Source organism: Odontesthes bonariensis, chromosome 14 (genome assembly GCF_027942865.1).
Source record: "Odontesthes bonariensis isolate fOdoBon6 chromosome 14, fOdoBon6.hap1, whole genome shotgun sequence".
Taxonomy (NCBI): Eukaryota; Metazoa; Chordata; class Actinopteri; order Atheriniformes; family Atherinopsidae; genus Odontesthes; species Odontesthes bonariensis.
The window spans coordinates 2,345,497-2,373,189 of NC_134519.1; the positions used below are offsets into that span (position 1 = coordinate 2,345,497).

At 42.9% G+C, this 27,693-nt stretch overlaps 2 protein-coding genes and 1 pseudogene across 3 annotated transcripts in view; 2 read left to right on the forward strand and 1 right to left on the reverse strand.

Annotated features, from left to right (window-relative positions):
* The window catches only part of rasal2 (RAS protein activator like 2), an 87,420-nt gene extending 74,100 nt beyond the window's left edge, over positions 1-13,320 (reverse strand). The window contains exon 1 of one of the 2 annotated variants that reach the window (XM_075482497.1): positions 12,746-13,320. In XM_075482497.1, the coding sequence (XP_075338612.1) occupies positions 12,746-12,872 (127 nt within the window). In that variant the 5' untranslated portion in view covers positions 12,873-13,320. The remainder of the gene's footprint in view (positions 1-12,745) is intronic. The other variant, XM_075482498.1, reaches the window with a different exon arrangement.
* Positions 1-27,693, forward strand: part of LOC142398498 (uncharacterized) — a 462,406-nt gene that overhangs the window by 183,352 nt on the left and 251,361 nt on the right. The gene's annotated exons all lie outside the window — the stretch shown is intronic.
* Positions 18,524-20,908, forward strand: LOC142398505 (E3 ubiquitin-protein ligase TRIM21-like; annotated as a pseudogene).

Sequence of the window (27,693 nt, forward strand, 5' to 3'; positions counted from 1 at the left end):
CCTGTTTATTCAGGGATAAACACAAAATTGACAAAATTATAAATAACAAACAGAAATGGCATCAGTTAACAGTAAAAAGTGCAAATAATACTGTAAACTGTATTAAAAAAGCAAATCACACAAACAACCTGAGTAGAAAATAGTCCATTAACTCAGCATCCGTACTCTGCTCTTGAACAAGTGTAAACCAAGGCTTTTAAAAAAAAAAATCAGTGCAAATAGTATTGTGAACTATTTAAAAACAAAAATGACTCCCCAATCTCCTCCACACTTTGCACTCCACCTCTTCATCTGTTTCGTCTTTTAGGGTAAAATAATCCCACACAGCAGACATTTTTACCGGTAACTTGGCCGTCTTAATGGTTAGGACACCTGTGGGTTAGGAGATGCTAATGCTCGTGTGTTAATGGTGTGCTGGAAAATGGGGACCGGATAATAGGGAACAACACAGAAAAAAGTGGAATGGATTATTTAAATCGGTGCGCTGGAAAACACGGACCGGACATTTTCCATGCCGGCCGATACGCATTTTTTTTGCAAATATCGGATCGGGACAAGCCTACCTGTGTGATATGAGATTGCTGCTGCTTGTGCTTTTTTTGTTTGTGTGTTTGTTCTCTGCTTGTTTGTTTGTGTGTTTGTTCTCTGCTTGTTTGTTTGTGTGTTTGTTCTCTGCTTGTTTGTTTGTGTGTTTGTTCTCTGCTTGTTTGTTTGTTTGTTTGTTCTCTGCTTGTTTGTTTGTTTGTATGTTTGTTCTCTGCTTGTTTGTTTGTTTGTTCTCTGCTTGTTTGTTTGTTTGTGTGTTTGTTCTCTGCTTGTTTGTTTTCCGCTTGTTTGTTCTCTGTTTGTTTGTTTGTTTCTGTGTTTGTTCTCTGCTTGTTTGTTTGTTTGTTCTCTGCTTGTTTGTTTGTTTGTTCTCTGCTTGTTTGTTTGTTTGTGTGTTTGTTCTCTGCTTGTTTGTTTTCCGCTTGTTTGTTCTCTGTTTGTTTGTTTGTTTCTGTGTTTGTTCTCTGCTTGTTTGTTTGTTTGTGTGTTTGTTTGTTCTCCGCTTGTTTGTTTGTGTGTGTGTTTGTTCTCTGCTTGTTTGTTTGTTTGTTCTCTGCTTTTTTGTTTGTGTGTGTGTTTGTTCTCTGCTTGTTTGTGTGTTTGTGTGTTTGTTCTCTGCTTGTTTGTTTTCCGCTTGTTTGTTTGTTCTCTGCTTGTTTGTTTTCCGCTTGTTTGTTTGTTCTCTGCTTGTTTGTTTGTTTGTTCTCTGCTTGTTTGTTTGTTTGTGTGTTTGTTCTCTACTTGTTTGTTTGTTTGTGTGTTTGTTCTCTGCTTGTTTGTTTGTTTCTGTGTTTGTTCTCCGCTTGTTTGTTTGTTTGTGTGTTTGTTCTCCGCTTGTTTGTTTGTGTGTTTGTTCTCTGCTTGTTTGTTTGTTTATGTGTTATCTGCTTGTTTGTTCTCCGCTTGTTTGTTTGTTTGTTTGTGTGTTTGTTCTCTGCTTGTTTGTTCTCCGCTTGTTTGTTTGTGTGTTTGTTCTCTGCTTGTTTGTTTGTTTGTTTGTGTGTTTGTTCTCTGCTTGTGTGTTTGTTCTCTGCTTGTTTGTTCTCCACTTGTTTGTTTGTTTGTGTGTTTGTTCTCTGCTTGTTTGTTTGTTTGTTCTCTGCTTGTTTGTTTGTCTGTTTGTGTGTTTGTTCTCCGCTTGTTTGTTTTTTTGTTTGTGTGTTTGTTCTCCGCTTGTTTGTTTGTTTGTGTGTTTGTTCTCTGTTTGTTTGTCTGTTTGTGTGTTTGTTCTCCGCTTGTTTGTTTTTTTGTTTGTGTGTTTGTTTTCCGCTTGTTTGTTTGTTTGTGTGTTTGTTCTCTGCTTGTTTGTTTGTTTGTTCTCTGCTTGTTTGTTTGTTTGTTCTCTGCTTGTTTGTTTGTCTGTTTGTGTGTTTGTTCTCCGCTTGTTTGTTTTTTTGTTTGTGTGTTTGTTCTCCGCTTGTTTGTTTGTTTGTGTGTTTGTTCTCTGCTTGTCTGCTTCCAGGTGATTCTAAGGCTGGATTCCCCACAAAAGCCGTGAATTGTCTTCAGTTTTGTTTTTACAGGTGTAGCAGCTGGTTTTCTGATTTTTCATTGTTTTTTATGTTTGTCTCTTCATGTTTCTGTTCCTTTTTTTCTCTTCTTCGCTCTCCCTCTCTCTCTGTCCCCCGGTCCGGTTCGGCACTATCATCACATCATGTTAAATATTGTAACAAAAATAAATAAATAAAAATGAGGAGTTGATGGGCATCAAGGGAAGCTTTACATTCATAAAGCTTCCCTTGGCATAGCAAATGTGTTTAGCATAAACGGTATTCAGATTACAATTCTGCTGCCAAGGGTTAAAAAAAAAAGAAGAAGATTTATTGAAGAAAATCACTGACTTCGTCTTCTGAACCAAACTTCAGGCACTTTGATGATAATTTCTGGCTCCTAAAGAAAGTTTAGGTTTGTTTCTGGCTGTGATCAAACGCTCTAATACAGGTTTCCTTAACCCTCTGGGGTCGGAGCCCATTTTACCTCTGTACTGTACCATCGACAGGAGATCTGAATCATTCAAGGTCTCATCCGTTTTACAGGTAAATCTTCACAGAACAGACCAGAACCTCCAAAACACTTTGTTTAAAGGCTCATTTACGATTCAGCAAACAGCATGAAATATTAAATATCAGAGCGCCTCCCAGTCCCCCCAGTAAACCCTCTCCTGGGGGGCTCTTAAAGCCACTCTGCTCCTGACCCACATATCAGCGTTTATTGGATAACCGAGCGGCTGGTGTCCAGAACCACGCTGCATCTAGGTCAGAGATAAGACCCCGAAAGATAAGCCGAGGAGTCCCGGACCGAGCCAAGTCCTCCAGGAGCTGCCGGTGGGGGGGGGGCGGAGTCCAAAAGGACCCGAGAGGAAGCGCCAGCACTGCTGCTGTTTGTCTGTCAGGTCTGGATAAGATTTAGAATAACGGCGCGCTGCTCCTTTAAATTCGTTAGCTTTCTGAGCAGGGATTTCACTCTGAAACACAAGATGTTCTGCTGATGAACGGCTTTAAACGGGGCGCCGTGCCCGCTGCCCTCAGCCGTCCCACCACCACAGCTCTCAGGTCCGGGTTATTCCACGTCCCCGGGTTTCCTGACCCCGGTGACTCGGCTCTTTCTGTCCAGGTGGAACTGACACTCAGGACTGATTCTACCTCTGATACAGACGCCACGGTCGCTCAGAGCATCGGCCGAGGCCGGCAGCAGGACAGGTGCGAACAGCTGGCGATACGTCAACAACACATAGAAAAGAAATATAATAAAAAGGTCAAAGGTCGTTACAGCAGCTACCGTCTAACGATGGCTGTGTTCCAAACCGCATACTACATACTGCATACTTCCATACTACATACTGCATACTTCCAGCTTACTGGCAGCTCTTTCATGCTCTTACTATTTTCTTAGCGGTGGCGGAGTAATATCAACGAACATCCAGTACAAAATGTCAAATAAAACACGTCAGAAGCAACTTTTCGCCACGAAATTTGATATGGATTACCAGTGCACACCAGTAACCACTCCGGTGAGTTGATTATTATTATAAAATTAGGCAAATACCGGAGACAGCAGTAAACATCAAAAAAGCGGTGAGGGGGGTTCTAAAACATTGCAGACGACTCAGAAAAGAGGCTTAATGTTGAAAATACCGCAGTTCCCCTTTAAGTTGTGTTTCAAATCAGGTATGAGGGCTAACTTCTGTTTTTACATTAAACACAGAAGCAAACGTCCGTCTGACGGGAACTGCGCTGAAAGGATCTGCCACCAGACGCTTCCGTTTATGTGGTCACGTTCTGGTTCCTGTTCGGTTACTCTGAATCGTCATAAATAAGTGAAATGATCCACAGGTGGAGAACTTTACCTGTCCTCCCAGCCCGAGTCTGACCCGAAACATGGAATCTCATTGATTTCCTGGCTTTGGCCCAGACAGGAGAGGCTGCAAACATTCCAGCCGGTGAAACTCACTGAGAGGAAACGACACAGGAGCAGAAACAGGGAAGGAAGTTCGTCAGGTGGAAACCAGACCAGAGGACACGGAACATAGAGCCTTTAAAGCCGATTAAAACTCCTCAGATTCATTCAGAGGATGTAATGTCCGTTTCTGATCTGAGGCCGTCCCCCACACGCCTGAAAACATTCTTACTGCCTAACAAGTTTAAAACAATTGCCCCTCGCAGTCTGGAAACAGAAATGAGGCCACAGCCAACGCTGTTACACTCCAAACAGAAAATTCAACCGACTGTGAGGAAGAAAAGGAAAACCAGCAGGAAGCTGCAGCACAGAGGAACTGAAGTCTCCTCCTTAAGATTTCCTTTAAGAGTCTTTAAGATGTTAAACTTCAGGAATTCTTTACAACGAGCCTCACAAAGGCCTCAACAAGCAATTTGGGGGAAAGGATGCCTTTATTGGAGGAAACAGCAGCCACGAACAGGCTCTTTTTCTCGCCGCTCAATTCATTTTTAAAGTCAGAGATCGTTCATCTAAGTTGCACCGCGGGCCGTCTTTCATCGTTCAAGGTTCATCGTAATCTTTATTGTCGCCCTCATTTAGTGTCCAGCAGCAGTAACAGTCATTCCACGTGCACACATCCTTCCATCAGACATGAAAAACACACAAATACAGGCGCGTGATAAAAGCAGTAAAATATGCGGGAAAAGTGCGAGATTAGAAACAACATGAAAAAAACACAACTACAGGCGCGTGATAAAAGCAGCAAAATACGCGGGAAAAGTGCGAGATTAGAAACAACATGATGAGAATCATAAAACATGATGTAAAATATAAAAATAGATAATCACTGAGAGTTCGGGAAGCCTCGTGCACACTGCTGAAGGTGACCTCTCAATTAATTATCAGCTCATTTTGATGGATTGGTTCGGCTCCTTTGCCACAATCATTTGGTGAAAATAAATCTCTACCTGCAGGTTTACTGCAGCGTGGCAGAGTTTATGATGACGAAATAAGGAAGTTAACCCCCCAGAGCAGAGTGTTTATCTGATTTTACAGATTTACGATCCGTGTTTACAGTCGGCCTACTTTCTGCAGCTGTAACTTAAGCTAATGATCGCTCTGAGGTTTGATGCTTCCACTCACTTATTGATGAGCCAATTCATACCAACAAGTCCACTGTGTGTCTGCACCGCAGTGAAGCTCAGGCTGAACATCCAGGAAGCGAAGAAGGAGGCGTGCTCCATGACCGGAGCATGAACCAATAGGAAAACAAAAGAAATAGGTTGTTTTATTTGCTTTCTACGGACATTTCCGTACAATAAATCTGTCACGTGACAACAGTGACAGAAATAAGACGTGCGAGTCCATGGAAACTGTCGAGTTTTAGCACTTTATTTTCCAAAAACTGGAGGTGTTCATCAGAGCTAAACAGAAACCATCAAAGTTTTGGGTTTCATTCTTAATTGGTGTGTTCCTGAGCAGAAATATGAACCCCTCCGTGTTCTTTTAGTGAAATACGGAGAAGTTTCAGCCTGTTATGGTCACAGTCTGTAAAAATGCTGAACTGTCCCTTTAAATGTGTTGACAGATTTACACGACTTCCACTTCAGAGTCAAACCGCTGCTGGTGATGATGTAACTGATGAGGTCACAGCTCCACATGCATGGCCCCCCCCTCCTCCTCGGTTGTGCTGTGTGCCGTCCATCGGATCAGCAGGAAGTTAGAGGGGTAGGAAAGTGGTGGTGATGCTTCATCGGGCGCCCCTTTGTCCACTTCTCCTCCTCATCCTCCCGGACACCAAGAGAAGAGCCTGCAGCTAAAAATAATCTGCAACTATAAAAAGAGCCATAAATCCCCTGCTGGATACCAGCGGAGGGAGGGGCCCGGCCCTCAGGAATCCTGGATCAGAGCGCCTGCTGGGGGCCGCCGGCCGGCCACCCGGCCGACCCTGAACTGGGTCCGATCGATCAGAATTACCGAGTCTTTAACACCCGAGTCATCATCACTGCAGCTGCTTACTAGGGGTGGGCGAAAAAAATCGATTCATGTACATGTCGCGATTTTTTTTAATGGGATGATTTTAAAAATCGATTTTTCTCCCCAGAATCGATTATATTACGTCATATCCGTGTAAAGAAAAACTTAATCAATTCATCACATTAAGTTATGTTAAAACTAGCCCACATTTGTGCTGTGTGGACATTTGAATTCATTTTGTAACTGTAAAAAAATGTTGTACATGTTAAGTACCTCTTTTTGTCTGAGTTGAAATAAATGTCAGCTGCTGGAATGACTGACACAGACTGATGTGCATCGTTTATGGGAACGACATTCATTCTAGAAGTGTACGATTCAACTTGTTTGGTTTTTTTAAGGAGGAAGAAAATTGCAATTACTGATTACATCGAATCGCAATACTTGTAGAAATCGCAATTATCAAGAACCGTGATACAAATTGAATCGTGACCAAAGCATATCGTCCCAGCCCTACTGCTTACCATCAGTATGTTTACACTGAAGTAATCAGATTACTTCCTGTTGTCCGCAGGACGCGGACATCTCATAAACACAAACACGGGTTGGTTTCCTTTAATCAGGTTCAGGGAGGAAGCTTCTCCATCCGGTTCAGTCTGAGACGATGAACACGTTTTTAGTCATTTTGGATCTGAAAAAGCACCAGGCTGTGATTTATCCTGCCTCCGACTCTCTGACAAATAAAACACGCCAGTTACGTCCAATCGAGGCGGTGATCAGGCCGTGTTTTTCCACTGGTGTCCTGAAATAGAAAGCTGCTTATTTCTGTCTGAAGGAGCTGTTTGTCTCAGAGGGGAAATCCTGTCTCAACGCCCCCATCCTGATAACATGCAGCCGGTGAGGAACTTTCCATTTCCTCCCCGATCGGCCTTCATTGTCCCGACGAGCAGATGAACGGCCGGCTGCAAACACCAAGCCACCGTCCACATCTGTCTCCAACATCTGGAGCTTCCACACCATGAACTTACAGACACGATTCCATTTCCTTCCAAGCAGCCAGACTTTATGGAAACTTCTAAAGTTGTCTTCAGCAACAGAAACATCTTCAGAGGAATGTGTTTTTTCTTTGTTAAGCCACTTAACTCTGAGCTATGAACCATTCAGGCAGGAAAAAGGCTCCTAACTCAAGGGATGAACCAGTGTTGTGTCCACATTTTAAACTGGATCTTTAGGCACTTTGTTCCCAGCAGCCTGTCGCAGAGACGCATCATTTGTTCCCATTTCTTTAGCTGCATCTGTGAAAAACAGCTTCATAGTTTCAACTATATATCAGATATATATGTTATATATTATATAATATTATATATATTTCGGGAGTCGGGAGGAAGTAGGATAAAAACTTTTGTTCACTTTCATCCGAACGTGGGGAAATTAGTTTCTTTAAGTTTGTCCGAAGAAAGAAAACCAGAACTTTCTTTGATAAACTCATCCCGTCTGAACTTTAAGGTGACGGTCCGATTATAAAAAGCCGTCTCGGACCAGATTATCGTTGGCTGAGAAGGTCAAAGTTATACTTTTTTTAATCACACAGACAGAAACATCTGACTTTATTAATCACATCTGACCAGAAGCAGAAGGTTTCCTGCTCTTTTCATCTCCTGACCGACGGCTTCGGGGCTCATCCGTCTCTACTGAGGCTGAAGAGAAACAACATATGTTCTCGTGTTCCTCTGATCCGACTTAACCTCAGAGCGGCGGCCGCTCGCACCCAGCCGGGCGGCGAGGGGGGGAAAAGAGGGCGAATCATGAGTTAAAGCCTCTGTGAGCAGTCAGCTTTAATAGGCTTACAGAGCCACCTTTCTCTGGATAATTCACTTTGTCGATGCTTTCAATGAGCCGCCACACAGGCGGCTTAAAACAGATTCGCTCTGTCCCACAGATGCAGGAGGAAGACCTTTACACTCACTGTAAAAGCTGGAAAATGTCCTGAAATCTGCTGCTGATACTGATCAATAACTTCTGATGAAACAGCTAGGCTAACCGTTTCCCTCTGCTTACAGTTTTCAGGCTAAGTTGGGTCACAGCTGAGACAGCAGATGAGTTTCTTCCAAACTTATTTAACAACAATGAGTTTTTTCTCAGCGAATCGAGATCTAAAACGATCCCCAAACAATCGAAAACCATCCCAGTTTCTGCCTTCATCTCTTAAAAAGTCTGTAAAAAGGTGCACAAAACTTTTATTTTAAAAATAATCAAAACCGGGCAAAATGTTGCATCAGACAAACTCAAACTCCCTGAAACCGAATGTGGTGAAGAAAAAGGAAATATTTTTTCAAATATATTCATTTTTTTAAATATTTATTTATTTATTTGTTTGTTGTTTTAAGTTAAGATTAAAATAAATAAATCAATTGAAATTTTTATGAAAATCAAAAAACGAGTTTGACAGAATATTGTTTTTATTTTTCATAGATTATATCGAGAGGACGGGGATTTCAACCCGCTGCCTCGTAACAGTGGAACGGGTCGACTACAGCACTAAAGATAAAGATAAATTTCCCCCAACAACCTCCTGGAAATATCTGAAAGCTTCATGAATCACCTGAGGATCGAGTGCTTTGACCTTCAATCAACTATCAACAGCTGTCTATCTTTAGGGGTTCAAGGTCGACACGGTCGTAATGACGCGGGAAAAGTTTGATGATAAAGATTCTAGTAAAATTGTAAAGTTGTAAAATACACCAAAAACAATGATCTATCATCCAATTTGTTTCTCATCTCTTGGTTACCTTGTTAGGCTTCCTTATCCATAAAAATATTGGTGTTTAATATTTTTGGTGTGGGCCACTGTGCCTTGTTTTTGTCAGTATACCCCTCAATTTCAATAAAAAAAATGGGTTAGGGTAGGGTTACCCTAACCCTAAAACAAGGCAAAATGAGAATCCCTTAAAGCTCACATGATTGGGAGAGGAGCTGGCTGACAGTGAACTTGTGATTTCAGTTTTGGCTCTAAATATTGCTTTATAACCTTATTTTTATAACACAAAGGTCTTAATTTCAACTAGAGCATTTTATAATTTAGTGAAAACAATTAGTTTTGTTTTATTTTGTTGAAATAGAGCTTCCTGACAAAGTCACAAAGCCTTGATGCAATAAACTAATTTATATGGTTATTTTATGCATTTAAATCCTAAAAACGGGTCGGTGCCGACCCTAACACAAGACGAAGGCTAACTGCGACCTCCAGCAGCAGCGTTTACCTGAACGCTGTCACAATATCACGTTCAGTTTACAGACGCACGGCGGAACCAAACACAACAACAACCTGAAATCACGAGGAGAGCGTTTCCTCCTGATCAGCTCATCGTTCGTGGTTAAATCTGAGCTCTAACTGGAGCTCATTTCTCAGCCGAAATAAGATCAAAGAGAAGATGATGAGCTCATGCTCAACCTGCTGCTGAACGGCTGACCCCCCCCCGCTGACTCACACACAGAAACGTCCACATGGCGACACAAACATTCCTGCTCAGTGAGGTGAACCTGAGAGCAGCGCGGCTGCAGCCATTGTTGGACGTGTTGGAGGCGTGCGAGGGTCCGATGCCAGAGCCGGAGTCCTGCCGGGTGAGATCACCGGCACAAACCGGCCGCTGACATCACAGGGAGGGGGAGGGGGAGGGGGGAGGGGGGGGGGAGCAAACATCCTGACTCGGCCCTGTTTCCACGGATACCAGCGACACATTCAAAACACGTGGGGAAATCAGCCGCTGCAGGTTGTAAGCGTTCCAGAGTGAGTCTGCCGGTGTGAATCTAAACGAAACCGCTTCATTTTCTCATTGTGGCATTTTTGAGAGTATTAAAGGAACAGTTCGCCTCTTCTGACATGAAGCTGTGTAACATCCCATATCAGCAACATCATTTCTGAACATCTTCTTCCCCCCTGCTGCGTCCTGTGAGCAGAGTTCCAGCCTCGTTTTGGTGCTGATGAAGGTAGTCCGGCTAGTTGGCTGGGGTTTAAAAAATAAAGCGTCTTGCTTCTCAAAACAATATGCGTTCAACAGAGTAATACATTTGCATCACAAAATGGTTCTCCAGGAAAAAGTCAGACCTCACAATCTCTTGGCCCTACTTTCTCTCCCTTCATATGCGTTCAGCCACCTAGCGATAGCTGCACCTGTTACGGTGTTTGCTGCTCGGTCTGCACCGGTCTGCACAGCACATAAACAAAAGAAAAGGAAAAGAGAAGTAAAGGAAACGAAAGGAAACAAAAGGGAAAGAAAGGAAAGGAAAGGTCTGACTTTTTCCTGGAGAACGATTTTGTGATGCAAATGTATTACTCTGTTGAACGCATATTGTTCTGAGAAGCAAAACGCTTTATTTTTTAAACCCCAGCCAACTAGCCGGACTACCTTCATCAACACCAAAACGAGGCTGGAACTCTGCTCACAGGACGCAGCAGGGGGTAAGAAGATGTTCAGAAATGATGCTGCTGATATGGGATGTCACACAGCTTCATGTCAGAAGAGGCGAACTGTACCTTTAAGATTCAACGACCACCCACAATACGCCCAACACTTTGGGGTCGTGTCTGGAGTTCAGGCAAAAGTGGGAACTAACAGATCGTTTTACTGATGAACTCAACATTCAGTTTCAGAAAGCCGTCAGTTCAGAGCAGAAACACCACAAAACCAGAGGTTCAGAGGTTCAAACCATCTGCTGACTTCAGATGAAATAAAACTTCATTTTAAAAGCATTTGCCCCCCCGCTTTAACTCCAAGGTCTCCGGATCCTTCAGACTTTAATATGAGCAACTGAATGAAAAGTTTTCTCTCTGAGAGCCACATTTTTCCAAGGTGCTGTGAACGCCTCAACCTGAGACAGCTGGGATGTCCAAACACCTGCAGTCGTGATGACCTCTGACCTCTGACCTCCACCGCCACACATCAGCATCTCACCAGTGGAACGCCGTCCCAATGACAGGCGACAGGAAATGAGGTGAAGAGTGTAAAATAATGCACATTTAAGCCTGAAAATGAACCCAATAAGAGCTTAGATTTGAATGTTTTTACCCCGTTAAAAGCCCTGAAAACGAGCCGGTTACAGACGTTTAACGGCTAAAAGCCCTGAAAACGAGCCGGTTACAGACATTTAACGGTTAAAAGCCCTGAAAACAAGCCGGTTACAGACGTTTAACGGCTAAAAGCCCTGAAAACGAGCCGGTTACATACGTTTAACGGCTAAAAGCCCTGAAAACGAGCCGGTTACATACGTTTAACGGTTAAAAGCCCTGAAAACAAGCCGGTTACAGACGTTTAACGGCTAAAAGCCCTGAAAACGAGCCGGTTACATACGTTTAACGGCTAAAAGCCCTGAAAACGAGCCGGTTACATACGTTTAACGGTTAAAAGCCCTAAAAACGAGCCTTTTACAGACGTTTAACGGTTAAAAGCCCTGAAAACGAGCCGGTTACAGACGTTTAACGGCTAAAAGCCCTGAAAACGAGCCGGTTACATACGTTTAACGGCTAAAAGCCCTGAAAACGAGCCTTTTACAGACGTTTAACGGTTAAAAGCCCTGAAAACGAGCCGGTTACAGACGTTTAACGGCTAAAAGCCCTGAAAACGAGCCGGTTACATACGTTTAACGGTTAAAAGCCCTGAAAACAAGCCGGTTACAGACGTTTAACGGCTAAAAGCCCTAAAAACGAGCCTTTTACAGACGTTTAACGGTTAAAAGCCCTGAAAACAAGCCGGTTACAGACGTTTAACGGCTAAAAGCCCTAAAAACGAGCCTTTTACAGACGTTTAACGGCTAAAAGCCCTAAAAACGAGCCTTTTACAGACGTTTAACGGTTAAAAGCCCTGAAAACAAGCCGGTTACAGACGTTTAACGGCTAAAAGCCCTGAAAACGAGCGGTTACAGACGTTTAACGGTTAAAAGCCCTGAAAACGAGCCGGTTACAGACGTTTAACGGTTAAAAGCCCTGAAAACGAGCCTTTTACAGACGTTTAACGGCTAAAAGCCCTGAAAACGAGCCGGTTACATACGTTTAACGGTTAAAAGCCCTGAAAACGAGCCGGTTACAGACGTTTAACGGCTAAAAGCCCTGAAAACGAGCCTTTTACAGACGTTTAACGGCTAAAAGCCCTGAAAACGAGCCTTTTACAGACGTTTAACGGTTAAAAGCCCTGAAAACGAGCCGGTTACAGACGTTTAACGGTTAAAAGCCCTGAAAACGAGCCTTTTACAGACGTTTAACGGTTAAAAGCCCTGAAAACGAGCCGGTTACAGACGTTTACCGGCTAAAAGCCCTGAAAACGAGCCGCTTACAGACGTTTAACGGCTAAAAGCCGGTTGAAAACTAACTTTTTTACACATCTTTGTGGCACCTCTGCTGAACACCTGAAACCCTGAACATTAGTTTTCAGATGGAGGAAGTTTGGAATGAGATGGAAGGGTCCCTCTGGGGGAACTGGACCCGGTTCGGTGGACTGAGTGGCTCCAGTCATGAGAAAAGTTGAAAAGTTAAACTTTGGGTTTAAGGGAACCAGCTGCCCTGAGGCTGCTCTGAGGCTGACCTCTGACCTTTCTGGACGGAACCAGACTGGAAGAGAAGGGGTCCCCAGCCAGTGTGGGTACAGGGCAGGCTGACAGCAGCAGACACCCGGAGACCCCCCCCGGCTCCGGTTCCCTCCCCGGGGTGACCTCGGCCTCGGCCCGCGGCTGTTACCTGCTGACCCTGAAACTTGAGGCTGCTGGACCGACCTGCCCCCCGGGTGTGTGTTTTTCTTACCGTAAACTCGGAGCCATCCCTGCAGCTGGGACACCGTGTCCACCAGGATCCGGTCCACCAGGGGGTCCAGGAGGCTCAGTCCGCCGTGCAGAGGCTCCACGCCGCCGGCCACCGAGTCCGTCTCCATATCCAAACGTGAAGAAAAAAAACTTGTTCTGTCCAACAGAAGCCCTCCAGAAGAGTTGGTTAAGCCGGTTTATGAGAGTTTAAGTGTTCAGAAAGCGTTAAAAGTGGCGGGATAATCCGTCCCGGGAGAGTTTGGTGGCTGTGACCGTCCGGTGGCTCCCAGCAGGCCGTTAGCTGCGGCGGCCGGCGGCGGCGGTCCGGCAGCCCGGCTGGCTCCGCCTCATTGTTCCGCTGTCCCAGGTTAGCCGAAGCGGGCGCTAAACTTCCCCAAAACCCGGTCCAGGAGTAAGCGGGAAGCCCTCTCCCTCCCACCCTGTGAAACGTGCGGCCAGAAGCCGCCGCTGGAAGCCGTGTGAGCCGCTGGAAGGGAGCGGGGGCAGGCGGCGGTCGGTGAGTCTCCGGCGGGCTGCCCTCTCTGCTGCCGCCGCTGCTCGGGCACGAGCATGACCGGGCGCGCCTCCGCGTGTCACAGCCGCGGGAGCGCGCGGGGAAGTCCGGGTGAAGGACGGAGGAGGAGCTGAAGGCGGCGGCTGAACCCGAGGCCATGTTTTCCACGCAGTGAGTCAGCGTGGGTCACACAAGGGTCCACTTTCACAGCAAGATGATTTCACCTTTATGAATTTTCAATGACCAAATAAAGTTTTAACAAATCATAAAATGTGTTTTAAAGACTCTGTACCCTCTTCAGAATAATTCCATCCAGATTTGAGCAGTCTAACAATTGTAGTTTCCATACAGGACCCAGTTTAGGGTGATCAACATGCAAAAAAAGCAGTAAAATGGCCCTGTTCTGCATTTTCACAAATCAGAAAAAGGTTTCACAAATTCCAAACAAGGCTTTAATCAATCTAAAAACCCTTTCGAATAATTCTATCCAGATTTGAGCAGTCTAACTATTGTAGTTTCCATACAGGACCTAGTTTAGGGTGATCAAAATGCAGTGAAATGGCCCTTTATGCCCATCCATTTAATTTGCAAAATCAGAGGCCAACTTCAGCGTGGTGTCTCTGGGCTTGATGCCCCCCCACACACACACATTTAAAATCACTGCTCCACCCCTGGGTCCTCCTGAGACTCTTCTCAGCATTTAGCTGTTATGCTGCAAACAAGTGGAACAAACTGCCAGTGGAGATTAAACTTTCACCAAATGGAGACATTTTTAAATCCAGGTTAAAGACATTTCTGTTCTCATGTGTCTATGCATGAAATCTGCACGATATCTTTTAATTTATCTGGGCTGTTGCTGGTTTTTAAATTAATTTAAATGATTTTATTTGTTTCTCTTTATATTCTTTTATATATTTTTAATGCTTCTTCCACTCCCTGCTGCAATGCTTTTATTTTATGTAAAGCACTTTGAACTGTTTGTACATGAAATGTTTTATACAAATAAATTTGATTTGATTTGATTCTCACCAACAGCAACCTGAGAGTCCAGCTACAGCCAGAAGGACACACAGAGACCAGAACCAGGACCAAGACAAGGTGTTCACTGACGGAAAGAGAGACAGAAACTCAGAATCAGAATGTCTTTATTGTCATTATACATGGTACAACGAAATTTAAAGCCACCAAAAACAGTGCAAAGAGTGCGAACATAAAAATATTAAAAATATATAAGTAATGTAAAAAAAGGGAAGGGTGTAAGATGCACAGTTTTTTTTTGTTGTTGTTATGTAATAAAATAAATAAAATATGGTATTAGTGGTAATAGATAAAATAAGGTGTTAGTAGATTCAAGTATATAGATATATTGCACACAACAGTGTTTGGCCATAATTGTTTAATATTGCACATTATTTATTTATTTGTTTATTTGTTTATTTAGTCATTTATTATTATTATTAGTTAGTAGTAGTATTTTTTACTAGAATTGGTATTATTATTGTTGTTTTATTGTTGTTAATACAATCATTGTAAATATTTTTTTTAAATGTTGAGCTACTTGACAAATTTGAATTTCCCCCATTGGGGGGTGAATAAAGTATTTTTCTATTTTCTATTCTTCCATGAACAGGGATTGTCCAAAGGGATGATCAGTGTGTGTCAGAGTTTAGACTGGTTATGGCTTTAGGGAAAAAGCTGTTTTTGAGTCTGCTTGTCCTTGTCCTGATGTTCCTGTAGCGCCGCCCTGAGGCCAACAGGTCAAACAGGGCAGAGCCAGGGTGGGAGCTGTCTTTGGAGGTTGCCTTGGCTCTGCTGAGGCAGTGGGAGGTGTAAATGTCCATCAGGGAGGGGAGAGGGCGGCCGATGATCTTCTGTGCTGCCTTGACGACTCTCTGGATCAGGATGAGGCAAAATATCCAGAAATACTCTGACAGTCATCACAGAATTAACCACAAAGTGTCCATAAAGAGACCAAAAACAGCCATAAATACTCATCCCATGTCCATAAAAACAGGAAGAAGCTGCAGTTCACAGAGTCTGAACATGAAAACATTTAAACAAGAGTTAATGTCCAAGAGCCACAGGGGTGTGTTTGGGCCCTGAAACCCCAAACCAGCAGAAGAGCCAGAGGTGAGGGAAGGTTTGACCCTCTTTGCATCAGCTGGGTCTGAAAATCAGCCAGAACCTTATATAATAATAACTCGGGCTGGGCAACGATTAAAATGTTTAATCTAATTAATCACATGATTTCCCTGATTAATCACGATTAATCGCATTTGTACGCAGAATCCAAAAATGAATCCAAAAGTAGCGTATAGCTTTTAGCATTTAGCTTTATTTTAAATGTGCTGCCATATGAATGAAAGTGCCATAACATTTGTTGTGCAAACACACTTTTAACATCAGCATCTTTCTGTAGTTTTTATGTAGAAGCCTCGCTCCACTGTCTGTTTCCTTGAATGACTTGCTGCTATCAGTTGTGTGTTTTGCCTTTAAGTGATATTTTAGACTGGAACTACTACGCTGAGAAGACAATTCAACTTGGCTGTAAATGCAGGAGTTTTTTTTTATTTTTATTTATTTTGAAATACGGGCTTTTATGTTGAAACAAGTAAAACAGGAAGTAGCGCCGGTTAGCTCCGTGAGCTTCACACCTGTAGAGGTGATGTTACCTGCTAGTTTATCTTTATTTTATTCCTCCATGCTTCGTGGTGTGTTTGCTGTAACTGTGTGAATGTGATGCAGAGGAGAAGTGGAAGTTAAAGAAAACAAATGGGTGAGAAGCAGCTAAAGTGGCCAGTATTACTTTGATTATTTATTGGTACCAGCGACAATGCTAAGAATGCTATTTCTTTAATGATTACAACAACTAATGTTGTCTTTTACTTTGTTTACTCAAACATTTAGTTCTACGGTGTTGATGTGGCGTTAATAAACATCTGTGAAAAGAAACAGAGTCTCGCATCCAATCAATGGGCGGCATATTGGCAGCGTTTACAGATGACTTTGGTTCTGTCGACTCCGCCGTCTGGAAGAACTTTAAAATGAAAATGGCCGAGTAAAAGTTCCGTACCCTTCTCCATGTTTGATGGATCCGCCAATTACTTTCTTTTCCGGTTCCGCAGCAGACAGCAACAGACTTTTACAAAATAAAAGCCTGTGAGCAACAGACTTACAATAATAAAATAAACTAGAAAATTTCTGAAGAAATTTTGATGGGTGCCAATCTACTGCCCGCCCTATTAACAAACCCTTTAGTTCAGTTAAAGTTGAGAGTCTCATGTCACATATAAACTTTGAATGACGTCTCTGTGATGTTGTATGGCTGAGTTATGAGGCCTCCAAAATAGGGCAGTTTTTGGCATTTTTGGCTCGTTAAGTGCTTTTCAATCGATTTTCCCATTGAATGTTGAGCCTCTGCGTGGCCCAAATTTCATAAGACAAGTCTGCTGAAGACAGCTATGTCATTTTTATCAAGGTCCTGTTTAAAATACAGATTTTATGGCATTTTCAAAGTGGCCTCGGTAAGTTCTTTTCAACCGATTTTCCCATTGCATTTTGCGCCTTTGCCAGTCCCAAAATGGAGAAGACATGTCTGCTGTAGACACTTACATAATTTTTATCAAGGTCCTTTTTAAAATACAGCTTTTATGGCATTTTCAAAATGCATTTTGGGGCTCGTTAAGTGCTTTTCAATCGATTTTCCCATTGAATTTTGCACCTCTGCGAGTCCCAAAATGGAGAAGACATGTCTGCTGTAGACAGTTATGTCATTTTTATCAAGGTCCTCTTTAAAATACAGATTTTATGGCATTTTCAAAATGGCCTCGGTAAGTTCTTTTCAATGCATTTTCCCATTGCATTGTGGGTATTTTCAAACTTCCCCTCACTATCAGTTTAAAGGGGAAAAGCAGATCAGATTCATGACATTAAGCTGTTATAACAGGGCATCCATCTTGGCTCTGCCCTCATAAGCAGTCTCAGAACAGAGCAGGCTAACAAGGCGTTGCCCCCGTAACAGGAGCAGGTGCGGGCTCCTAATGCGTTGCTACGGAGACAGAACCAGCTGCGGCTCGTCTGTGTTAGACAGAGAGCAAACTGACATATGTGCACACACTATGGCTTCTTAAAATTAGACTATAATTTTGACTACACTCGACTGTCTCGAACAAACGGTCGCTGTTCGAAAAGTAAAAGTCGTATCCGAATAATTCTTGAACCGTCAGCGCCCCAAGAGACGGCAGAAGCCAGCGGTGTCATTTTTATTCGGCTACTATGTGTGGCTCATTTGTTATGGCAGTTTTAAAATAATATTTCACCTGAATTTGATGATATTAGGCCTTTATAATGGAAATGGAGAGGCGACCTCTTGGCTCAGAGGCAATTTGTAAGAAATATGTGTGGCAGAGCTCAATGAGTGTCACTTTGTGTGAAAGAGGACAAAAATGCCTACGTTTTGAAGTAAAATTTGTCCAGATCGGGTAGATATTTTGGACATGAGAGACATTTGTTCAAGGAATTGGTGCAGTATCTATTTTTGAGTGAGAAACAGAGTGGGAGAGACACCTGAGCTGAGATGTAGTCTACCTAAAACGTAAACTGCCGTTGTGTCAAAGCTGTATGATGTATCAACAAACCCTTTGGTTCAGTTAAAGCCGAGAGTCTCCTGTCATATAAAAACTTTGAGTGAGGTCTGTGTTATGGTTTATGGCTGAGTTATAAGGCCTCTAAAAGAGGCTTTAACTCATAGTTAACTCTGAGTAAAAGACTCTCTAAAAGACATAAAATGACTGAATTGTGTATGTAAACAAATTTATGTTATTATAACAAGTATGTTTTTCTATTCTTTTACTCATCATAACTGGTGTTTGTCAATTAATCTTATTAATCAATGCCAAGTGTATCAGATCACTGAGAGGAAACCTCTGTCAGTCTGATGTGGTTCCTCTGTGACCAGCAGAGGGCAGCAGAACAACCACTATCAGGAGGAATGAGTAGTAACCTCAACTTCCTGTGATTTAGCTAAAAGAAAAACACGTTCAAAGGACAAAATGAGAGCAGCAGAAAGTTAATTGTGGCTTTAAACAGGTTTTGTGCAGTAAAGTGCAATAAACTCATAAATATATTCGTACTTTACACTCATCTGGTGCCAAAAGTCTGTAAATAATCACGTCTGAACCTGAAGGAGGAAACAAATGCTGAAAAAAAGGTGCAGCAGGAGGCGGAGCAACACTGGAAAGACCAGTTTCATCTCATTTCCCTGAAATGAAAGTTGAAGTCTGTCAGAGTGACGGCAGAGCTGCAGTCGAGACAAACCTCTGTGTTTCTGTCAGAAGAGAAATAAACTGAGTTCATCTGTTCTTTCTCAACCACTGAGTCAAACACTGGTGAGTACAGCTGATAATATTTACTGTGTTTCAACAACCAGCATTAACACAAAACTCAGAGCTTCCACCAAACAGGAAGCTTCACTCCTGACTGACTCTCATCAGGACAGATTCAACTTTAGGATCATTTGGAAGCTTTAGGATTGTAGATATTGTCTTCATTAGTGTAAAAATCTGTTTTTTCTCTCTCTGACTCTTGTCCTCAGAGTGCAGACATGTCTGCTGGCAGCAACCTGCGATCTGAGGATCAGTTTCTGTGCTCCATCTGTCTGGATGTGTTCACAGATCCAGTCAGCACACGTTGTGGACACAACTTCTGCAAAAGCTGCATCACTCAACACTGGGATGCTAATGTTCTGTACGACTGTCCCATGTGCAAAGAGAACTTCAGCACTCGACCTCAGCTGAGAGTCAACACTTTGTTCTCTGAGCTGGTTGCTGAGTTCAGACGTGAAGCTCAGCAGAAAGCCAGCAGCAGCAGCTCAGAGCAACAAGCTGCCAGACCAGGAGAAGTTCCCTGTGACGTCTGCACTGGAACCAAACTGAAGGCCCTGAAGTCCTGCCTGCTGTGTTTGGCCTCCTACTGTGAGACTCACCTGGAGCCTCATCTGACAGCTTCAGGTCTGAAAAGACACCAGCTGACGGAGCCGGTGGAGAACCTGGAGGACAGGATGTGTAAGCAGCACGATAAACCTCTGGAGCTGTTCTGTAAGACCGACCAGACATGCGTCTGCATGCTCTGCTCTGTTTTAGACCACAAGACTCATGAGTTTGTTCCTCTGAGAGAAGAATATGAAGGAAAGAAGGCAGAGCTGGGGAGGACAGAGGCTGAAATCCAGCAGATGATCCAGAAGAGACGACTGAAGATTCAGGAGGTCAAAGAGTCGGTGAAGATCAGCGAAGATGCTGCAGACAGAGAGAAAGCAGAAGGTGTTCAGGTCTTCACTGCTCTGAAGGAGTCTGCTGAGAGAGGCCTGAAGGAGCTGATAAAGGAGATCCAAGACAAACAGGAAACTACTGAGAAACAGGCTGAAGGCTTCATCAAAGATCTGGAACAGGAGATCTCTGAGCTGATGAAGAGGAGCTCTGAGGTGGAGCAGCTCTCACGCTCTGAAGACCACCTCCACCTCCTCCAAAGCTTCTCCTCCCTGAAAGCTGCTCCACCCACCAAGGACTGGACAGAGGTCAGCGTCCGTCCATCATCATATGAGGGGACTGTGGTGAGGGCTGTGGCTCAGCTGCAGGAGACACTCAGTGAAATGATGAAGAAGCTGTTTGAGGCTGAGCTGAAGAGGCTCCAGCAGGATGCAGTGGATGTTACTCTGGATCCTGATACAGCTCATCCTGCACTCATGCTGTCTGAGGATGGAAAACAAGTTCGTAATACTGATGTGAGGAAGGATCTTCCAGATAATCCAGAGAGATTTTCTTATTGTGTTAATGTTTTAGGAAATCAGAGTTTCTCTTCAGGCAGATTTTACTTTGAGGTTCAGGTTAAAGGAAAAACTGACTGGGATGTAGGAGTGGCCAGAGAGTCGATCAACAGGAAGGGACAAATTACACTGAGACCTCAGAACGGTTTCTGGACTGTAAGGTTGAGAAATGGAAAAGAGTACAAAGCTGCTGCTGGTCCTGCAGTCCGTCTCAGTCTTCAGTCTGTTCCTGAGAAGGTGGGGGTGTTTGTGGATTATGAGCAGGGTCTGGTCTCCTTTTATGATGCTGATGCTGCAGCTCTGATCTACTCCTTTACTGGCTGCTGCTTCACTCACAAACTCCACCCGTTCTTTAGTCCCAGTCTGAATCATGGTGGTAAAAACTCAGCTCCTCTGATCATCTGTTCTGTCAATCAAAGTTTAGGTCTGGCTGTCTCTGCAGATGAAGTCCTGCTAGTGGAGTGATGAGGTTGTAAATGTCCTCAGCAACAAGTCAGCAGTTCAGTTCACAGCTGGATTATTTGCTGCAGGTCCTTCCACTTCGGTCTTTCTCCACATTTCTTCTTTCTCTTCACTGTCGCTGTCAGATCAATAAAAGTGATCCTTTTCCTTTATGATTGGTTATTGTGGATGTTGTATTTTCACCTTTTACTCGTGGATTTAATCTTTAATGTGGCCCATTATTGGTTCTGGTCCAGAAACCGAACAGTTCAGAAATCATTGAAAGCCTGATTTTACCATGAGAAGTGTGATGATGATGATGATGATGATGATGATGATGATGAGAATGATGATGATGATGATGATGATGTTGAAGATTGAGAAATAAAAAGCTGAATCAAGTGAAAGTGTCAGTTAAGTTTGTGATGTCACAGCCTTTAAGTTAGCACGCCACCTACAGGCCTGCTGCTGCTTCTACACCTGCTGTGGACGTTTGTGACTGTGAGAAACTGTTGGAAAGCTCAGATTATTCTGATTAAAATCAGGTGAAACATTTTTTTTTCAAATGTGTTTATTTGGTTTTTCTTTAAAGAACAATGAGAGCAATGCAAATGTAAAACGTAAAAACTAGACATTTGCACACTCACATACACAGAAACACACACCCACACGCACAAAAAATTAATAATAAAAAAATAAACAAAAATTAATTAAATGAAAGGTACAAACAGTGATACAGGTAGTAGATAGTATGGGAGTTTCTTACACCAGTTTCAGTTCAAAGTGGAGGCAGTGGATGTCAGTCTAGCGCCAAAAAAAATTGAGGACCTCCAACCAATTCTAGAAAGGATGACCACATATCATCAAACACAGAGTACTTCCTTTCATTGAGTAAGTATTTTTTCCATTGGCAAAACTTGTACTATATTCTGTTAGCCCGATTCTTTTATTGGAAGCCCAAGAACAAGCTGGAGAAGTCTTAAGTTAAACAAAGTATTTATTGGTGGTCACATGTGGAGTTTAGCCGTGCTGAACTCGGAGAGACAGAGCCCTCGCAGGGCCTCCATCAGAGAGAGCCCCGATATCCGGACACATTTCATATTTATGTCCACCTTTATCTCACAGAGGTTGTACCTACACTTGACAAAGTATCATTGAACATTTACTAGTGATGTGAGCAGGCCATCCACCGTCTTTGTCGTGTTCTTTGGATGTGATAAGCGATGTGTGTGTGTGTGTGTGTGTGTGTGTGTGTGTGTGTGTTGTTTCAGGCGTGCATCTACTGTACCAGACCTATCTGACATACATTTCATTTGTATGAGCAGAGTGTAACGTACAGACTAGGAACATAGATTATTTAGTGAACTACAGAATATGAATACATAAAGTTTAAGAATAAAGCCAATTTATAACATTCCCCCTGTTGGCATGATTTCATCATGTCAATTAAAATGAGGTCGGAGTGTCATATTCTGTATTGTGTCACCCCTGTTAGCGGCAGCCAACCTAGCAGGGCCCCAAACTGCAAGTCTGCGGCCACTTTAAGGTGCAGCACAACCAGAGAGGAGATTTATTTGTCATCATTATGTAAGCGTCTATGTGTAAGCTGTTCTTCTTTGCGTTTATCAGCAGCAAGCAAGTCTTCATTGCACAGGCATGTGGAAATAATAAATATACTAAACAATTCTAATGCCTTAGCAAAAAAAACTTTTCTATCAGGAGTATTCCATCATTTTTCTCGGAACAGAACCTCTTTCCGAGAGAGTTAGACTTTCATAACTCACTGATTTTAACTCTGCAAATGAGCACATTTCTTAAAAACTATAAGTGTCCCGCCTCTACGTGTGTGCAAGGACTACATGTATAAATATTTCTTGATATTATTCTGTGTGTATGTGGCCCCGAACCCATCTTCTGTGTGGAAAACTATATGTGGTTTGAGCAGTGTCAAGGCCCTGCTCACCCATAAGTACCATCACACCACACAACAATAATTAACGAAGCTACACAATTTCTGACATCTTGAAACTCAAACAGTGCATAAGGCGATTAACATTACCAGCAGGCTCGTCCACCGTTCGCAGCGAATAGGAGCGAAAACCCGATGGCTGAACCAGGAAAAATTCTCCTCTGGCCCCATTTCCACTGGGCGACCGACCACCTCATTACCTTTCAGTGCCTAAGGTCCCGCTCCAAACCGCCGAGTCACCCCACTGGCAGTGGATATAAGCCCCTTTCACACTGCGATCCGCTACCTTAGCGGGTCCAAATTGCACCTTCGACCCGCGTCGAGCAATGTGAACGCTTGGCGTGTCAGGGTGACCCGTGTCGCCTGAAGCCGAGTTCAGGGGGCGTTGCCTAGTGGCAGAGCGTCACACGAAACACATAAAATGCTGGGCGTGTACTATGACATAGGCACAAGCCATGCGTCGGAGGTAGGGTTAAACACACCTGTCTGCATCAAATTTTTCAAACAAACGATGGCGGGACACCTTGAGAACTCATTTTTGCAATGCAGTTCATGGAGATGTTACTTTACGGTGCGTCTTGCTGCGTGGGAAACCGTGCTCTCCCATCTTTCTCGCCAGCCCTTCCAGCAGAGGTCCATCCTTCACCGTCCCCGAAATGTGGCGGTAAATAACGTCCTCTGCTCGGAGGCTGAGGAGCTCGCGGACCTCCTTGTCTCCCCAGTTGGCCATCTTCAATAATGTCTCCAACTTGATGTAGGCTAAAACAGAGTAAAACTTGTCCTCACCTGTCGCTGTTGTTCTGAATCAGCTGTCCATTCTGTCTTTTAAACTCCTCACGCCACGCCCACGTCCGACCCGCGTCGATTGTGTTCACATCAAACTCGGCTCGGCAAAAAGACTAGGGTCCGACGCGGGTCGAAAGGCGAGTCGAGTTGACGCGGCAGCCCGGGTCGGCAGTGTGAACACAACAGCGGACACGCTAAATTCGCGAATTAAACGCGGGTTATTCGGCAGTGTGAAAGGGGCTACTGTCATGATTGGCAATTTATACACTTAAAATTATTGCGAATTTACTAAATGATTAAACGAAAAGCATTATGGCACAAAACACAAAACAATACAGAACATTTAACCATGACATGTACTGACAATTTATTTTTAGGTGAATATTTTTATGATGACCATACGCCGAGTCGTGTGGTCTCTTCTGGTCCAATCCTGTCCCTGCTTGGTGCTCGGTTCTCCTCATGGCTGAACATCAGTTCAGCATTCTGATCCGGACCTAATCTTGGAAGGAGATGGATCTTTACCATCCCTCTCCCTAACTAATCTGCTTTTAGGACAATTCAGGAGAGAATTCAGATGTGTTATGTTGACGGTGGTTGAAGATTGTGTGCTTGTTCAACCATCATCTTGGCATGATGGGCACGGCCTTCCAGAATTTCAGATGGACTCCTTGTCCGTCACTTGGGTGTGAGTCCTGTAGCGGTTCTGAATCTGTGGATTAATAATTAGTAGGAGAACAAATTGTGCAGCACACCAGAGCAATTTGTCATTTGCCCTGTTTTTTTTATTTTTATACTCAGGACATGTCTTTCTGACAGGTTCAATCCTAGTGCCCAATTCATCATTTTTTTCTTATGTCCCCCAAACCAAAACCAAAACAACCAAATAAAATAAAATTAAATTAAATTAAATTAATTAAATAAATAAATAAATCAATAAAATAAAATAAAATAATATAATATAAAAGAACCCACAACAACTGGCCAGTTGATATAACCCTTGTGTGCTCATATAACTCAATGCTGTGCAGCATTACTGCAGAATTCAGGACCATCAATTTCCTTTTGCTGTGGAAAAAACTTCAAATCATTTAGAGAACACATCACCACAGAGACACAACATATAACAAAGACAAAAGAAGACAAAAACACACACAGAATTTTGTTGGGAAAACTTGAGAAGTAATGAATTGCCGAACTGCTCCGCTGCAGTTTCTGCTCCTGTGTTGCTCTCTGCTGCAGGACAGAAATGTTTGTGGTCAGATCTCATCCTGGGAGCAGCACAGCATCAAGAAAGCAGACATTTCTTCTCAAAGACTCACTGATTTACCTGTTTAGGATAAATATTGTCTGTCCTCTCTTAATTCAGCTCAGAGTCTTAAGATAAAATTTCAGCATAATCAGTTTATTTCTCACTTGTTACTTGCTACTAAATGTTCTTTAATTCTTCCCAGTGGCTGTTTGGTGATGCTGAGCCGTCCACAGACAGTTCAGGATCAGCATCTAGTGTTTCTGCTCCAGTTGAATCAGAAACACTTCATGTGGTACCAACAGTGTGACATCAGAGCTGTTTCCAACATCACGTGATACCAGAACATGTTTCCATACAGATTAGAATTAACAACATTAACAATCATTTTATTTGTTTGCTTATCTTACTTCATCCTTTATTTTTTATCTCTGAGGTGAGCCTTGTGGCCTTGTGCTGCTGTGTGTGTGTGTGTGTGTGTGTGTGTGTGTGTGTGTGTGTGTGTGCGTGGCTGTGTGTGTGTGTGTGTGTTTGTGTGTGCTTGGCTGTGTGTATGTGTGTGTGTGTGTGAGTGTGTGTGAGTGTGTGTGTGTGTGGGAGTGTGTGTGTGTGTGTGTGTGTGTGTGTGTGTGTGTGTGTGTGTGAGTGTGTGTGTGTGAGTGTGTGTGAGTGTGTGTGTGTGTGTGTGTGTGTGTGTGTGAGTGTGTGTGTGTGTGTGTGTGTGTGTGTGTGTGTGTGTGTGTGTGCGTGGCTGTGTGTGTGTGTGTGTGTGTGTGTGTGTGTGTGTGTGCGTGGCTGTGTGTGTGTGTGTGTGTGTGTGTGTGTGAGTGTGTGTGTGTGTGTGTGTGTGTGTGTGTGTGTGTGTGTGTGTGTGTGTGTGTGAGTGTGTGTGTGTGTGTGTGTGTGTGTGTGTGTGTGTGTGTGTGTGTGTGTGAGTGTGCGTGTGTGTGTGTGTGTGTGTGTGTGTGTGGCCTTGGGTTTCACTGCTTTGTTTTATCTGCTTCTATCTTGTAAAGCACTTTGTGCAACATTTTCTTGGATGAGAAGTGCTATATAAATAAAGTCTGATTGATTGATGGATTTAGTGCACCAGATTAAAAACTTTGTGGTCATCTCTAATGGAACGTCTTCTGATGAACCAACACACCTGATTAACACTGTTCTCACAGAACATTTCATTCATCCCATTCATATCCTTTTTCTTTCAGCCACATGTTATGACTGAGCGCAGATCGAATTGAACCATACCATCCTGTTTCTCATTGAATTGCAATTGAAGTGGATTGATGCCATTTTGCTGAGATCCTTTAGCCAGCTGGTGTGGAGTGGTGGGAGAGAGAGATGTAGCTGCAGCTACCTCGTATGATCCCGTCCACAGAGGAGAGGACCAGTTACGTTTGCTGACTTTCTTTAGGACCCAGTTTCCTACTTCCACAGGTGAAGTATGGCGGTCCTGTTCCTTAGTGAGCATTTCTGTAACCTGTTGAGATATACTCATCACCGTGTTATTCAGTTGTTTCACTTATTCACATGAGTTTTCATACTGTGGTAGAACAGGGGTGAGCCTGTTGGTGCAGTAGTAAATGGACAGAGTCTTTTCTCCCTGCCCAGGCCTCATGTGGGACAACCTGACAACATTCATGGTGGCATCTGGAGTAAATCTCAGGTTAATTAACATCAGGGAGAGCTTCAGCCCAAGTTAACTTTGTGTCTGCACAGAGTTTGTTGGGCCTTTTTGATGGTTCTTATTTGCTCTTTCCACTCGTCCTTGTGAAGCTGGGTGATAGACTTCACCGAGCTTATGTCCAGTTCCAAACATCTGTTCCACTTCTCTTAGTTCTTCATAAGAGAAGTGAGCACCATTGTCTGAACTTATCACTTCTGGTACCCCAAATATTGGAATAATTTCTCTTGTAAGCCATTTAATGACTTATTTCTCTTTTTCATTGTCTTGCCTTCCAGTTGGAGCAGCTGCTTCTTGAGTTGATGTAGGTGTTTAACAGGGCGCCGGCTGAGCTCACAAAAACTTTTCTTATAAACGGATTAATCTTCCTTTTCCAATCAGAGCGGCTCAGACCTCTAATTATTTTAACTGTTCTAAAATTCTCAGTTTGTTACTATGGTTGAGTGGCATCTCTTTAACTGTAAACAGAATTTTATTTCTATTTCACCCATTCTATCCAATGCTATACTGTTTAATTCACTTATCATTTATCTGCAGGGTTAGAAACTGCTAATCGTGTTGATATATTGTTTCTCTTGTACGGCTCTCTGGTCACTGTGGCTGTTTTTAACTGCGCCATAAAAACAAAACTTATCTTGTCTTGTTATGAATCAGTCTCACTGCAGCTGTAGTTTTCCTCTTTAAGAAAGCTATTGGTGATATCTGACTCCTGTAGCGCCTTTTGTTGTGTTTTTGTTAATATCCTAATAATCTAACTTATTTTAAACCTCTCTATAAAGCACTTTGCTGCTTTGTTAAGAGAGCATTTTAATTGTTTCATAGATCTGCTGCAGTTAAATAGTTAAATGGTATATGGATATTGATAACTATTAACTCAGAATTGGTGAAAAGAGGCAGAGGAGAACTATTTAGATCAGCTAAATTTTTGGAGTTATGTTAATATGATCTCTAAAATAATAATGGCTAACCTTTACTGCTTTAAGATGATAACCGGCTGTTTGACCTCTGACTGTCTGGCCTTGCTGTTAAATCCTGATAGTTTAACATATGTCACATGGTCTGACTGTCTGATCTCAGTCCTGCTTCAGGTGGAAATCATAAAGTCTCACTTTGTAGAACATTTGTTTTGTTCCGACAGTTTTTCAATAAAAGGAGGAAATATTCTGAACGCTCTGCTTGTGTAAATCTTATTTCAGCAACAACTTGTATGAATGTCTTGTTTTAAACATTGTGTTCTTCCTGGATTTATTTTGGACATTTTATTGCTTCTTATCTCTTCACTGTGATTCTTGCATTGAAAAGCTTATCTTTCAGTTTCAGTTTATCTAAGTACTTTGGTATCTCTCCTAATCATATGCATGTTAAAATAAATAGATGAGGTAATAATAATTGCTCTAGTATAAAACTACACATCCATTATCATATGTAGTTCTTGTACTCTTAAAGTACCGGCCAATGATCACTCAGAGTCTGTAGATAAACGTAT